Source organism: Zonotrichia leucophrys, chromosome 8 (assembly GCF_028769735.1).
Source record: "Zonotrichia leucophrys gambelii isolate GWCS_2022_RI chromosome 8, RI_Zleu_2.0, whole genome shotgun sequence".
Taxonomy (NCBI): Eukaryota; Metazoa; Chordata; class Aves; order Passeriformes; family Passerellidae; genus Zonotrichia; species Zonotrichia leucophrys.
This window is the reverse complement of record NC_088178.1, coordinates 29,777,125-29,793,703: the sequence shown is the minus strand read 5'-3', so window position 1 is coordinate 29,793,703 and position 16,579 is coordinate 29,777,125. Positions and strand designations below refer to the sequence as shown.

The 16,579-nt window shown below is 45.3% G+C and overlaps 1 protein-coding gene across 4 annotated transcripts in view; it reads right to left on the bottom strand.

Annotated features, from left to right (window-relative positions):
- The window catches only part of MIER1 (MIER1 transcriptional regulator), a 47,480-nt gene that overhangs the window by 29,097 nt on the left and 1,804 nt on the right, over positions 1 to 16,579 (bottom strand). For all 4 annotated transcript variants that reach the window (XM_064719754.1, XM_064719751.1, XM_064719752.1 and 1 more), the window contains 2 exons: positions 4,246 to 4,270; positions 2,164 to 2,309 (listed from right to left, as the gene is read on the bottom strand). In XM_064719754.1, coding sequence (XP_064575824.1) covers positions 2,164 to 2,262 — 99 coding nt within the window. In that variant the 5' untranslated portion in view covers positions 2,263 to 2,309; positions 4,246 to 4,270. The remainder of the gene's footprint in view (positions 1 to 2,163; positions 2,310 to 4,245; positions 4,271 to 16,579) is intronic.

The window sequence follows — 16,579 nt, the reverse complement described above, 5'->3', positions numbered from 1 at the left end:
CTGGAACACCAGCCAAGCATTCCTACCTGGATAGAATCTGGAAAATCTGGAACAACAGCCAAGCATTCCTACCTGGATAGAATCTGAGATTCTGGAACACCAGCCAAGCATTCCTGCCTGGATATAATCTGGAGATTCTGGAACACCAGCCAAGCATTCCTGCCTGGATAGAATCTGGAGATTCTGGAACACCAGCCAAGCATTCCTACCTGGATAGAATCTGGAGATTCTGGAACACCAGCCAAGCATTCCTACCTGGATATAATCTGGAGATTCTGGAACAATAACTAAACATTCCTACCTAGATAGAATCTGGAGATTCTGGAACACCAGCCAAGCATTCCTGCCTGGATATAATCTGAGATTCTGGAACACCAGCCAAGCATTCCTGCCTGGATATAATCTGGAGATTCTGGAACACCAGCCAAGCATTCCTGCCTGGATAGAATCTGGAGATTCTGGAACACCAGCCAAGCATTCCTGCCTGGATAGAATCTGGAGATTCTGGAGCACCAGCCAAGCATTCCTGCCTGGATAGAATCTGGAGATTCTGGAACACCAGCCAAGCATTCCTACCTGGGTATAATCTGGAGATTCTGGAACAATAACTAAACATTCCTACCTGGATAGAATCTGAGATTCTGGAACACCAGCCAAGCATTCCTACCTGGATAGAATCTGGAGATTCTGGAACACCAACTAAACATTCCTACCTGGATATAATCTGGAGATTCTGGAACAATAACTAAACATTCCTACCTGGATAGAATCTGGAGATTCTGGAACAATAACTAAACATTCCTACCTGGATAGAATCTGGAGATTCTGGAACACCAGCCAAGCATTCCTACCTGGATACAATCTGGAGATTCTGGAACAATAACTAAACATTCCTACCTGGATAGAATCTGGAGATTCTGGAACACCAGCACAGCTTCTGCACTGGATTCCCAGAGGAACAGCAGCTGCCTCTGCCCCTGGATCCTCCACCCTTCTACAGGGAACCAGCCCTGACACTGCAGGAGGGCTGAGCCACAATTCCCATTGGATTTCTCCAGGATCCCTGCTGAACCACCCCTGACACTGCAGGAGGGCTGAGCCACAATTCCAATGGGATTTCTATAGGATCTCTGTTCCAACAGAACCACCCCTGACACTGCAGGAGTTCTGCAGCCACAATTCCAATGGGATTCTCCAGGATCCCTGCTCCAGCAGAACCACACTGACACTGCAGGAGCTCTGCAGCCACAATTCCAATGGCACTGCTGCCAACACTCTGACCCACAGGGTGTCAGGGTGTGTTCTGACTCTGGCAGTGTTGGTTTAGTTCACTGCATTGTTTATTTTATCCTTTTATTTCTTTCCCTAGTAAAGAACTATTATTCCTGCTCCCATATTTTTGCCTGAGAGCCCCTTCATTGAAAATTCATAGCAATTCAGAGGGAAGGGGTTCACATTCTCCATTTCAGGGGAGGCTCCTGCCCTCCCTAGCAGACTCCTGTCTCTCCAGACCCGGACAGGCTCCTGGAGGCCACCTGTCGGATCTCAGGATCTCAGTCCTGAGGTGCTGGGCCACCGAGACCACCTTGGGGGTCTCGGGAGTCCTGGAATGTTCCAGAAGTGTCTGGTGGCTGGACTTTGATCCTACACAGGAGACGACACCTGTATGAGGATAGGAGGGTTTCACCGGGGTGAATGGTGAAGGGATTGGTTAATTAGAGGGTGAGACACAGGGTTTAGGATTTCTGTACAGGGGGGTTTAGAGAAGTAAGATGGAGGAATTGGGGCGTGTCCTGTCCTTCTTCTTCTTCTTCTTCTCCTCCATCTTCTTTGGTGATGGTGGCACTTTGGGATTGGTTATTACTGAGAGTGCACCCAGCAATGAGAATAAATGGTATTGGGGAAAAATGATAAATATTGTACACGTAACCATGGGTATAAAGATAGGTGACTGCCCCGGAGGGAGGGGAGTGTGCTCATGGCTGGCTGCTGAGCAGAGCTCTGTCGGGCTGAAAGAAAATCTTTTAGATAAACAATTAATAAACATAAAAACCGAAAGAAGAACTGAAGCCTCTTCTCGTCCTTCGATACGCGGCTGCCCCAAGGCCACCCTGGGCCTTTCCAGGCCCCTCAAACAGCTGAGATAACCGGACAGCCACCTACCCTGTTGAGATCCTCGATTTCAGACCTGAAGTTTGTCTCCCCTTCCATCATCTCCTCCTCCTCTAGTGTGCGCTCGTCGTCGAAGTCGTGCACCAGCATGTCAGCCGAGGGGTCGAACTCATGGTCGTCAGAGGCTGCTGATCCTCCTGGGGAACATTCCAGAAGCAGCTCAGCTCCAGCAGCTCTGCAGCTGTGCCTGCAGGGCAGGCTGGCAGCAGGGCTGGGAGCAGAAATCCCAGTGATGCCCCTCTGGCTCTGCCCAGGGAAACTCCCCCTGTGGGGAGATCCCGGCAGGAAGGAGCAGGAACCGCCTGCACAGCCCCTCTGGGAAATTCAGCCTGAAATAACCACAAACCTGCCTGCCCTGAGCTCTGCAGAGCCAAAAACTCACCATTAAAAACTCACAAATACAACCTCAAAAACCAACTCACAAATAAAAACAAATCAAACCTTGCAAATAAAAGCTAACTCACAAATAAAAACTCAGCAAATAGAAACTTATCAAATAAAAACAAATAAAAACTCACAACTAAAAACAAATAAAAACTCAGCAAATAGAAACTTATCAAATAAAAACAAATAAAAACTCACAAATAAAAACAAATAAAAACTCAGCAAATAGAAACTTATCAAATAAAAACAAATAAAAACAAATAAAACCTTGCAAATAAAAACAAATAAAACCTTGCAAATAAAAGCTAACTCACAAATAAAAACAAATAAAAAGTCACAAATAAAAACAAATAAAACCTTGCAAATAAAAGCTAACTCACAAATAAAAACAAATAAAAACCCACAAATAAAAAGCAAATAAAACCTTGCAAATAAAAGCTAACTCACAAATAAAAACTCAGAAATAAAAAGAAATAAAACCTTGCAAATAAAAGCTAACTCACAAATAAAAACTCACAAATAAAAAGAAATAAAACCTTGCAAATAAAAGCTAACTCGCAAATAAAAACTCAGCAAATAGAAACTTATCAAATAAAAACAAATAAAAACAAATAAAACCTTGCAAATAAAAGCTAACTCGCAAATAAAAACTCAGCAAATAGAAACTTATCAAATAAAAACAAATAAAAACTCACAAATAAAAACAAATAAAAACTCACAAATAAAAACAAATAAAACCTTGCAAATAAAAGCTAACTCACAAATAAAAACTCAGCAAATAGAAACTTATCAAATAAAAACTCACAAATAAAAACAAATAAAACCTCAGCAAATAGAAACTTATTAAACAAAAACAAATAAAAACTCACAAATAAAAACAAATAAAACCTTGCAAATAAAAGCTAACTCACAAATAAAAACTCACAAATAAAAACAAATAAAACCTTGCAAATAAAAGCTAACTCACAAATAAAAACTCAGCAAATAGAAACTTATCAAATAAAAACAAATAAAAACTCACAAATAAAAACAAATAAAAACTCAGCAAATAGAAACTTATCAAATAAAAACAAATAAAAACTCACAACTAAAAACTCAGCAAGTAAAACAAAAAAAACTCACAAAATTCTCCCTTAATCCCAGTCCTGCTCATATTTTCCCCCCTTTTCTCCTGATTTTTAATCCCAATTCTGTTCATATTTTCCCCCTTTTCTCCTGATTTTTAATCCCAATTCTGTTCATATTTTCCCCCTTTTCTCCTGATTTTTAATCCCAATTCTGTTCATATTTTCCCCCTTTTCTCCTGATTTTTAATCCCAATTCTGTTCATATTTTCCCCCTTTTCTCCTGATTTTTAATCCCAATTCTGTTCATATTTTCCCCCCTTTTCTCCTGATTTTTAATCCCAATTCTGTTCATATTTTCCCCCTTTTCTCCTGAATTTTAATCCCAGTCCTGTTCATGTTTCCCTTTTCTCCCTGGACAATTTAAATTCCATTTTCCAAGCCTTGCCCCACACTGAGGGTGTGACAGGGAGGAATGACTCTAAGATTTAATTATGAAGTAATTAATTATTTCTCTGAAAGAAATAAAACCTCAGGAGGCAACAACAATGCAGCTGAAGGAACTCCTGGAAAGTTTTCCACCCATAGGATGCCCAAACCCTTGGAAATTATTAAAAATATTTACCTGGGCTTGAAGACTCAACAGAAGGCTAAAAAAAAAAAAAGAAAAAAAAGGAAATTATTTTTGGTATGTTGAATCTGTGTAAATAAAATTATTTAGCTGATAGAGAACAACTCACTGCAGAAAAATAGATTTATAAATAATAAATTTTAAAATAAATTTATAAATATTATAAGTAAATGTCTATAAATAATAATTAAATTTATAAATAATTTTATATGTTTATAAATAAAATGATTTACCAAGGTGAACATTACTTTCACTTTAGCTGTGATTGAACTGCAGGTATAAATCCCCTTTTCCACAAAAAAGGGATATCCCAGATTCCACTGCCAGTGAGTCTCAGTTTAAGAGGAATTATTAAGGAATGATTTAATTATAATTTAATAAATTAAGAGGAAGCCGAGCACAAATTCCCTGTTCTCCTTCAATTCAGAGACACACTTTTTAAAGGAATCCCAAATCATAATAAGAACTTACAGAATAAAGGAAAAAACCCAATTTAATCTGAATCTCTAACTCAGATGTGAGGAAAAAACAAAAAATATTCCTTTTGAGATAAAGAAAATAATTCCCTAATAATCCAGGTAGCAGAGCCCCTCTTTGGCCCAAAATTTGGTACCCTGGTCTTTACAACCTCCACAAACAAATTCTGCCATCAAATCCTGCTTTCCCTGTGCCAGGCTAAAAGTGAAAAAATTCTGTTGGATTTGAAGTTTTTTATATCAAAAATTAAACTGAAAAAAAAATCTGTCTGAAGTTTTTTATATTGAAAGCTAAAACTGAAAAAATTCTGATTTGAAGTTTTTAATATCAAAAGTTAAACTGAAAAAAAAATCTGTCTGAAGTTTTTTATATTGAAAGCAAAAACTGAAAAAATTCTGTCGGATTTGAAGATTTTTATATCAAAAGCTAAAACTGAAAAAATTCTGTCTGATTTGAAGTTATTTTATATTGAAAGCTAAAACTGAAAAAATTCTGTCAGATTTGAAGTTTTTTATATCAAAAGCTAAAAGTGAAAAAATTCTGTTGGATTTGAAGTTTTTTATATCAAAAGCTAAAAGTGAAAAAATTCTGTCGGATTTGAAGTTTTTTATATCAAAAGCTAAAAGTGAAAAAATTCTGTCTGATTTGAAGTTTTTTTCTTCTCACTTTGAGGAGCTTTTGATATAAGAGACCTTCTTAGGGAATAATTTCCCTTACACGTCTGCCTCCTTTCTGTGGGAGTGCCCAGTGTATAAATGGAGTCCCAAAGTGTCCAGAACAAGGAAAATGCAGAATATAAATCCTGAATTCCCTGGCAGAATCCCACCCATCCCTGTGTCCCCCTCAGGACTCCCACAGAAATTCCCATTAATGGGGAAACACCACAAATGCTTTGCAGATCCTTGCACAACACCAGGGGAAGTTTTGCTGCTCACTACACCCAAAAAAGTCTTTATTTGCAAAGATTATCTTAAATTCCAGAGTCCAGCACTCCTGGTCTGGAGCTGAATATCAGGATCAGCAGCCTGGACTGGTCTTTATTTGGTGTTTTGCTTGTCTGATGAACCTGCATAATTAATGGAATGCAATACACGATCATTAATACAAATTAACAAAGTCTTAATGAGTTTATTGCAGCAATCTTTGGTTGGAAACTGTGAGAAATGAATTTGCAGAGAAATCTTAAAGCGTGACCCAACTATTTCTTAGTTACAATACACTATAAACATTTCTTAACCTATCAACTTTCATCACACTATATTAAAAATACCTTAAAACCAATAATCTGAAATCACCCCTCATAAATCCTACTATAATCCATCTTTGGAGAAACAGAGTTATGACTCTGTTTCTCCAAAATATCTCATCTTTTTTACAAAACCACCCTTTAAAACTTGTTTCTAATTCCATTTCTCTCTCTACAATATCTATCCTATTCCATTTCTAAATCAACATTTCTTATCTCAGCATTTACATACAAATCCACACTATGTGAATTTGTCAGACTTTACCATTTCTCTACATTTCCCAAATGAATTCCATCTTCCAGGCCAGGAGAGAGGCCATGGAGAGCTGTTTGGTTTTTGGCTGTTTGGGTGGCCTGGAAAGGCCCGGGGTGGCCTTGGGGCGTTTCAAAGGACAGAAGAGGCTTCAGTTCTTCTTTCTGTTTTTATGTTTATTAATTGTTTATCTAAAAGATTTTCTCTCGGCCCGACAGAGCTCTGCTCAGCAGCCAGCCATGAGCACACTCCCTGCCCTCCGGGCGGTCACCTATCTTTATACCCATTGTTACGTGTACAATATTTATCATTTTTCCCCAATACCATTTATTCTTATTGCTGGGTGCACTTTTAGTAATGGCCAATCCCAAAGTGCCACCATCACCACAGAAGATGGAGGAGAAGAAGAAGAAGAAGAAGGACAGGACACGCCCCAATTCCTCCATCTTACTTCTCTAAACCCCCCTGTACAGAAATCCTAAACCCTGTGTCTCACCCTCTAATTAACCAATCCCTTCACCATTCACCCCGGTGAAACCCTCCTGTCCTCATACAGGTGTCGTCTCCTGTGTAGGATCAAAGTCCAGCCACCAGACACTTCTGGAACATTCCAGGACTCCCGAGCCCCCCAAGGGTGCTCTCGGTGACACCTCAGTGCTGAGGGGCTGAGATCCCACAGAGAGCCTCCCCTTTTCCTCCTGCCATGGGCTGGAATCAGCACCTGCAGGGTCCCAGCCCAGGTGGCACTTGGGGACGTGCACTGATGGATTGGACTCCATGATCTTCAAAGGTCTTCAAAAATGATTCCAGCAATGACTCTGCCCTCCAAGGAACAGAGTTGGATTCAAAGGCCTGAGGAGAATTTATTCTGAGGGATAAAATATTTTCCTTAGGAAACAATCAATTCTGCAAATACCATCTTAGAAGTCTTCTTCAATTAAAAATTATTAAAGCTTTAGCTGTGATCTAACTCCAGGTATAAATCCCCCTTTCCCAGCCCAGGGATATCCCAGATTGCACTGCCAGTGAGCCCCAGTCCAAGAGAAACCATTCCTGTTTGAAGCTGAGCACAAATTCCTGTTCTCCTTCAATTCAGGGACACTTTTTAAAGGAATCCCCAACCACAATGAGCATTCCTCATGGAATGAAGGAAAAGCCATTATTAAAGTGTGTTGTTATTGGGAGCCTCTTACACAAATGAACACTCACTTTGCCAAAAAACCCTCTTCCCAAAAGGTTCCCTGCTTCCCTGGATAACTTTGGCTGTAACACAGGAGTGTTGAGGAGGGTTTATCACTCAGCAGTGCCAGCCTGCTTTGGTGACAATCCATGGCAATTCTGGCTGCTCCATGCCCAGGGGGCCGACCCAGCTCAGCTGCAGCCTGGGCAGGGAAGTTCTGGGAAAGGCCTCGATGCAGAAGGAAAAAGGGGATACAGAGCAGGGACCAGGGCAGTTCAGGGAGCTGTGGCTCCCCCAGCAGCCCCAAAGCAGCTCTGGCTCCGTGCCCTTCTCCCAAACACCTGCCCTGCCCGTGCACTCTCCTGTCTGCATTGCTGCCTCTCCAGCCTGGGACGAGCTGCCAAGCATTTCCTGCTTCTATTTCCAGCCCTGAGCAGGGTCACACTCCTGCTCATCTTTATTAATGCCCAGCTGCAGCCAGGAGCAGCCCTGAGCCCTGGCACCCCTCCAGTGCCAGCTGTGCCAGCTGTGCCAGCCCATCCCCAAGGTGACTGGCACCACTTCTGCAGCCTCTCCCTGACTCTGGCCTCTGTGCTGCAAACACCAGCCTGGGGCTGGACAGGTGGGAAGGAGAGCTGGCAAACCCTGCAGTGCCAGGCTGGCAGCACTGAGGGTGAGGAGCAGCCTCTGGTTGCAGAGATGCTCCAAGACAAGGCCTGCAAGGCTTGGCCAGTCCCATTCCTGCCTCCAAGGGATGGTGGCTCTGGCCAGGGCACAACAGATGCCTTTGGGGGCATTTAGTGATGACAATTCCCTGGCACTGCTAAGGGTCACATCCCAGATCCACACTCACAAGGATGGCACGGCCATGGGACAGGAATTCTGGGAAAAGGCCACCCTTGCTCTTCAGTTGTTGGGAATTTAGCTGCTAGAAAATGGAAAAGTACAAAACCATGGCTAATTCCACGTCCGGCACCTGCAAGATAGCAGTGTCCTTGGGCCTAGCTGTGGTAGGATAACAAACAGTGAAAGAGGCATGAGAAAAGAGACATGGAACCCTCCTAAGGAATGAGGAAGAGTTCATGGCATAGTTTAACCAATAGATTGCTTGGCTTACAGAATATTCATAAGCTTATTATTCGCTGTAAAAGTGTCTGATGCTCTCTTCAATAAACGGAATTTGCTCATCACTCATATTGAGTGTCTGAGTCTCCCCTCACCAACAAATGGCTCGTCCCCGACAAAGACCCACATTTTTTCTCTGTGACATTCAGTGGATCTTCATTTCCTGCCCAGCCATTCCCAGGGAAGCACAGAGCACTTTTTGCCTCAAGGGCACTCATGGGAACAAGGAGCTGCCACCTATCAAAGCATATTGGGATCCAAGGCCCGGGAGAGAAAAATACAAGAAAAATCAGGGATAGTGACAATCCACAGGCAATGCACACTGCAATTGTTCTGGAAGGTAACATCAGCAAAGGTGACAGTGAGCAGCCTGCTGTGAGCTCAGAGGAATGACAGTCACCCAGAACTCCTACCTCATGGCCACTGAGCAGATCTCCAGTGAGCAAGGACTCCCCTGTCAATGCTCCAGGCCTGGAGGGAGCCCAGCTCGGGGGGCTGCAGGAACAAACCCCAGGCAAAGAGGGAAAGGAGCGACACTGAGCCCCAAAGCACCAGCACTGCTGGAATGTCACTGCTGGACTCCAGGGTATTTTCAGGGATCCCAGGAAAGACAGGACTTCCCAAGGTTAGGGGACTGGCAGCAACAACCAGCCAGATCACATCCAGTGCGTTCCCAGGATGTATCCAACAGGACATGGGATGGATGGGACAGATCCCATCCAACACATTCCTCAGGTGTGGATATGGGATAGATAGGACAGATCCCATCCAATCCATTCATGGAATAGATAGGACAGATCCCATCCAGTCCATTCCCTGCATATGGGACAGATCCCATCCAATCCATTCCCTGGATATGGGACAGATCCCATCCAATCCATTCCCTGGATATGGGATAGATGGGACAGATCCCATCCAATCCATTCCCTGGATATGGGATAGATGGGACAGATCCCATCCAATCCATTCCCTGCATATGGGACAGATCCCATCCAATCCATTCCCTGCATATGGGATAGATGGGACAGATCCCATCCAATCCATTCCCTGCATATGGGATAGATGGGACAGATCCCATCCAGTCCATTCCCTGCATATGGGATAGATGGGACAGATCCCATCCAGTCCATTCCCTGCATATGGGATAGATGGGACAGATCCCATCCAGTCCATTCCCTGCATATGGGACAGATCCCATCCAATCCATTCCCTGGATATGGGACAGATCCCATCCAGTCCATTCCTGGATATGGACAGATCCCATCCAGTCCATTCCCTGGATATGGGACAGATCCCATCCATTCCCTGGATATGGAATAGATGGGACAGATCCCATCCAGTCCATTCCCTGGATATGGGATAGATGGGACAGATCCCATCCAATCCATTCCCTGGATATGGGACAGATCCCATCCAATCCATTCCCTGGATATGGGACAGATCCCATCCAGTCCATTCCCTGGATATGGAATAGATAGGACAGATCCCATCCAATCCATTCCCTGCATATGGGATAGATGGGACAGATCCCATCCAATCCATTCCCTGCATATGGGACAGATCCCATCCAGTCCATTCCCTGCATATGGGACAGATCCCATCCAGTCCATTCCCTGGATATGGGATAGATGGGACAGATCCCATCCAATCCATTCCCTGCATATGGGATAGATGGGACAGATCCCATCCAATCCATTCCCTGGATATGGGATAGATGGGACAGATCCCATCCAATCCATTCCCCAGGCATGGATATGGAATAGGTGGATATGGAATAGGTGGACTGAAGCTGGCCAGTGTCCCTCAGACACCTGTGACTGCACTGGGATACTCTGGGATACTCCAGGGAGGATGCACTGGGATACTCCAGGGGATGCACTGGGATACTCCAGGGGATGCACTGAGCTTTCTCTCTTTCCCCTACAGCAAAACCACCTGAACAGAAGGGACAGACACTGCACAGTTTCACTCCTACCCACAAAACTCTTGTCTCTGCTAACACCTTTCACACTGTTTAACAGAACTGATTAATAATGAAACATCTTAAAATTTGCAGAATAATCTGCAGTGTCTACAAGACAAATACACATCCTGTCCAAATTGACTCAGTTATCTTTAATAGCTCCTGAAGTGTTACATAAAACAGTTAAAATCTAGAATTAAATTCTCTTTATATTGATAGCAATATGCCTGACAAGCCCATCAATTTGTTCAGGTCTTGAACAATGCAACAGCAAAATATCCCAAAGTTAATAAATTCACCTGTGAGTTGGGCCCGCAGAAAAGAACTGGGTAAAATAGGGAAAAACACCTTTTATTCCAGAGGGAATGTGTCCTTTTCCATAAGAGGAAGGCTACAGTCCCAGCCTGCCCCTCTCTGTGTGTTGTGTTGCAAATTAACTTGTGTTAAATTTTTTTTAAAAGGTCACATTTTTATCTTGGGGAGAAAATAGCAACATTGAAGCGAGGAAAAAGGAAAACCACTTCTGGTCCTCTTTTCCAGTCCTACATGTGAACATTTGCACAGCCCAAACCGCAGTGACATCCCTCAAATGGAAGCCTTTACATCCATGGATTTTCACTTTTTTAAATTCCTGTCCTTCCACAAGACAAGGATCCAGAGCAGTGTTTGAACTCCCAGATCCCAAAAGTGACTCTCAAAGCCTTGCAGCTTCTCCCTCAGCAAAGCTGTCTTGGCCATTTCCCTCTGAAGCTTGACCCCTGTATCCACAGGACTTTTCCCAATGTTTTTCTCTGGAAGTTTTCAAGACCAGGCTGGAGACAGCCCTGAGAGCAGAGAAGGTCCCACCAGAGACTTCCAGAGCTGCCTCCCACCCCAAATCATCCCACACTGCTGAGTTCTGAGATCCCTGAGAGAGCTGTGCGTGTTCAGCCTGGAGAGGAGAGCTTAAACCCAGCCAGCCATGGCAGGGACACTCCCACTGTCCCAGGGTGTCCAACCCGGCCCTGGGCACTGCAGGGATCCAGGGGCAGCCACAGCAAATCTGGGCACCTGTGCCAGGGCTGCCCACCCTTAAATGAGCCTTGCTTGGTCGTATCCTATGCCAGCTGTTCCAGCTCCAGAGCTCAGTCCCCAAGGGCACTGGGTGCCAGAAGCCAGCTCGCTCTCAGACCAAGGCCGTGGGTCAGCCCCTAGCAAGCAGGGAGATATTCAGCTCTTAGTGATCAGGCAGCTCTTGTGATTTCAGCTTTGCTTGCTGGGTAGCTTTTCCCTTGGCCTAAGGCTCCAGCAGACGGCAGAGAGAGGAGAAGCAGAAGGCGCTGGCTGTTCCACGAGTGTGGCTTTATTGTAGGGTCCGTGAAGGGTCTCAGCTCTTCTTCTTCCCAGTTAGTAGGGGTACAGTGTGCTACTGTTATACCCTTGGCCTGGATCCAATCCTGACCAATGGCAAAGGTGTTAGAGTGACCATAAGTGACCAATGGTAGGGTTTAACACAATATTGCCTTCCATGGCTATAGGGATAAGGTACAAGGCGGATGTCCCTGGAGACAGGAAACTTCTTTGCCGCTGTGTCAGCATTCTGTTCTCCAAGGGGCCCTGGCTAAACCTGAGGGGTTTACTACACACCCTCACAGCCAGAATTCCTTCCCAATATTACCTAAATCCACCTTCTTTCAGCTTCCAGCCATTCCCTGTGTGCTGTCCCTCCATCCCATGTCCCAGTCCCTCTGCAGCTCTCCTGGAGCCCCTCCAGGCCCTGGCAGGGACAGGGCAGGGCAGAGAGGTGACAGGGACACCAGAGTGCCAGGCCAGCAGCTGCTGCCCCTGGATCCCTGCACTGAAGGATGGGCTCCATCCCAGCTGGAACCCCTGCAGCCCCTGGTGCTGGGGCACACAGGGGACAGGGCACTGCAGGGCGCTGCCGATGCCTTCTGCCCAAGGTGCCACCCAGAACCCAGGCAGGCATTTCCCAAGGGCCTGCCCTCAGGGAAGTGCTCTGCTCCAGGCTGAGGAAGCTGTGGAGGGACAGGAGATGAATCCCCTGCAGCTTCCCCAGGAGAGCTTCCCATTCCAAGAGAATTCTGGAATCACAATCACAACTCCACCCGCCCTGCCTGAAGGACACAGTTCCACACTTCCCCATCTCCTATTCATTTTCACCTTAACTTCCTGTAATAATCTAAAATATTGTGCTAAGAAACCTGGGATTTTATGGAGTGATTGGATCCTGCTATAGAATCCCAGAAGCAACCAGCCCCAGTCATATGCCAGGCAGCAGAAGGAAACATTCCTATGGACAATTTGTGACGTGAATGGATTAGGAGGGAAATATTAATGCAGCCTGGGGCTTCTGGCCAGGAAAAGGCTCAAAAAGAAACAACTTTCCAACAATTCCAGCCTCTGCCTAAATCCCTCTGCTGCGTCAGGAAGGACTTGAAGTCCTGACTGGATGCCCACAAACATCACTGTTTGATCACATGTGGAAAATATCCTCAAAACTCTTCTACTACGACAAAAGAACTCAAGGGCCACCCTCTTTTTAAGATTAGAAATGCAGAGTGCCACTGTATCCCTGCAATTCCCTTGAGGGAATCCAAGCAGTGCCTACAACAGCCACTCTGGGGGTTATTCCCTCACCAAGGAAGGAAAAATCCAGAATTCCCAGCTCTCCTTTAGGTTCACTGCTACCTCAGTGCAGTATTCCACAAACTCTGCTCAAAATGACACAAAACCCCCAATTAGTTACAGCTGAGATCAAACCAGGAAAAATATGATTGACTGCTGTCAATGCCTGATTTTAATGGGGATTTAGATCAGTAGGAAAAGTGGATTTAAGCTATTTTAACCTTGTTCTGTATCCAGGAGCTCCTCAAAAACCCTGACTGTTCAAACAGCACAATCAGCAAACACATCAGTGACTGTGTGAACTTCCTACTACACCTTAGTTCAACAAAAACACCAAGAAAGTGAAAAGGTTACTCAGAACAGTTAGCAGGTCACGTATTCCTTCAGCACTGAAGCTGTTCCAAAACAGAAATCAGAAAGTAATGCTCAAAGTATGAAAACAGAATTCAGTGACATTCTCAAAGTTTAAAATTCTTCAGCTGAAAGAAGCAGAACGTTGAGGAAAAGGGAAAATTTTCCAGACAATAGGGATTTATAGATGACTTCTTAAAGCACACCATGCTAATAAACTGATTTTTTGGTTGAACACAACTAAACTTTCAGAAATTTAAAAACATTGAAGTGCACTCAGAGAAATTAGGTTGAGACATTTAACTGTCCACTGACACCAGAGGAGAGCTCCTGCTCCTTCCCATCCTTTCCCAACACCATCAAATGCCAGTCCAGGTTTTTATCCCCTCAGAAATTCCCTCTGCAGAAGTAAAACTTTAGTTTTTATTTCAGCAAGTCAGAGAATTGAGGAACCTCAGAGGTTCAGGGTGAGAACCACACGGAGCTGCTCAGCTGCCTGCTGGAGCTTTGGGAGAAACAGGAATTATGTCCCAGCATCAGTCACGGGAAGGGAACCATGGAATCCTCTGGGTTGGAAAACATCCCCAAGCCCATCCATTGCAAGCACTGCCATGTCCCCAGGTGCCACATCCACAGGGGCTGCAATCCCTGCAGGGACGGGCACTCAGCCCTGCCAGGGCTGGGAACCTTTCCATGGAGGAATATTCCCAAAATCCGCCCTGAGCTGCCCTGGCCCAGCCTGGGGCCGTTCCCTCTGCTCCTGTCCCTGTTCCCAGCCTCACCCCCTGGCTGTGCCCTCCTGGCACGAGGTGTCCCCTGACCCTCCTGGGGACCTGCAGGTGCCAGGGCTGCTCCTGTGGGATCTCTCCCTGCCTGCCCTGAGGTTCTCAGCAAGATGGATCAGCCCATGGAAGCTCAGGGCCAGGACACAAAGGCAGCAGGAGGAGCAGGATCTCCCCTTTCAGGACCTGTCAGCCCCCTCAACCCAGAGCTAAACCAGCCTGCAGGAAATTCCAAGCTATGCCAGCCAAAAATCAGGGATATTTAGTCCCCAGTGCTCCCACTCACCTCTGACCACACATGGCCACCCTCTCTCCCACCCCTAATTCACTGAAGGACAACAAAAACCCAAACCCCCCTCTGGTTCCCTTTATTTTTGCACGCTCGGTATCCTGGCAAGGATATCCTGCAGGAACCTGGCTGGTGCATCCCCTCATGGAACACCAGGAACAGCAGGGATTGGCACTCCTGGAAATGACAGCAGGTACTGAGCTGCCTCTGCTCAGCACAAAAGCCTGAGCCCAGCTCTTCCAGTGGGGATCAGAAGATCTCATTCTCTCACTTCCATTTCACTCCACCACTATAAAGGCTGAATTTACAAAACCCATTCTCTTTCAGCTGCTAATCAAGCTTTTCAGCACCAACCTTTTCTTCTTAGGAGGCATTAAAATACTTATTTTGGAGAAAATCTGTGTGTATCAGCATTCCCTCCACCAAAACCACCCTGTAAGCAGCTTAATGCAGGATACTGGAACAGCCACAAAGCTTCAGCTGATCTTAAGTTAGAGATATTTTCCTTCCAGTTCATGCCTGGAACAAACTTCTGACACGTTGGAGTATGAGGAATCATGTAAAAGGATCCCTAACACAGGTTATTAATCCCAAATTTAATATATATTCAAAATCTTTTTTTTTTTTCTCTTTGTCTGTCCTGTATTCAAATCGCTTCTGCAAAAGTGAAGCAGCACTTTTGGTGAATTTAGTTTCACTTTCTGGCCTCCAGCCCTGCTTTCTGAAGGGCCTTCCTGTGCAACCCAACAAGTTCCAGAGCCACACTGGGCTTGGAGGGCTGATCCTCAGAATCACAAGCTTCTAGGATTGTTCCTGAGGGCAGGACGAGCTCTGTGCACCCTCAAAAAGCAGCACAATGTCTGCCACTGGCACAAAGGATGGCAAACAGGGCAAGAACCATCAGCCTGCCACCTTCCCATCCATACTTTGGTGATCTGCAGCTCCTGCAGGCCGCTGGCTGCCACCAGAGCTATGAGGAAATGCCATGCTAAGGAGAATTCCCACTCTGCTCCCTGTGGGTTTCCTAAATTCATGAAATCCTGGCATGCTTGGGGCAGGAAGGAACCCTAAATACCATCTGCCAGAGGCAGGGACACAAACCGAGCTGGAAACTGTATCCAGGACCTTAAATCACTCCAGGTATCAACTTTTTAAAATTATTACTGTTTCCCCATGCAGATGCAACAGTTGCCTGGGGATGAACTCACCCACAGGCGGACCAAACGCTGCCCCTGCCCCAAAAGAATAAGGGATTCACCTCCAAAAAGGCCAAGATGAACCCCCCGAGTGCAGAATTGGGATCTCAGCCACAGGAACCACATCCACAGGGAAAAGCCACAGGTGGGCAGCCCCACATCCCGCTGGGACCTCCCTGCCCTGGGGCTGGCACTGCTGGGACAGCGAGCAGGGACTGACCCAGCTCAGCCCCACAGGAAATTTGGGTTAATTCACGAAAAAATGGACAAAAACTCCAGCCAAACATCCCCAATGCTCTGATCCCCACAGCAAAGGCACCACTGTCTCTCCAGCTTTGTACAAGTGGGTTTAAACCCCACATTTTTGGGATCAGACCTGTGATTCCCTCTGGAGATACAAAACCACCCAGGCAGGTTCTTAGAACTTCTAAGATTAGCTCAGGACGTGTTGTCCCAACAACAGGAAGAGTGCTCCATTAAAGGTTTGGTTTGGAAGGGAAAGAGAAAGCAATTTAAGGGGAAAACCCCATACATGCAGGAATTTCAAGGGGAGAAGCTCCATCTGTAAAATCCAAAATCTGGACACTCCCAGCTTGCCCTAGGAGCAACACCTGTCCCACGAATTGTACTTTTCCAAAGTATACTTTTCAAATTTCCATTTCCAACACATTTGACAACACTTTAGAGCAGCAAACCGCCCGAGATTGGGATCTGGGGATAATTTGGGGAAAACTTCAGGGAATATCCATTCATCAGTCCCCTCCTAAAAGGGAAAGAGCTGATCCTACTGGGACGGGCCAATCCAACCCCAGCAACCCAACCCTGCCATAAAGAGGCTTTT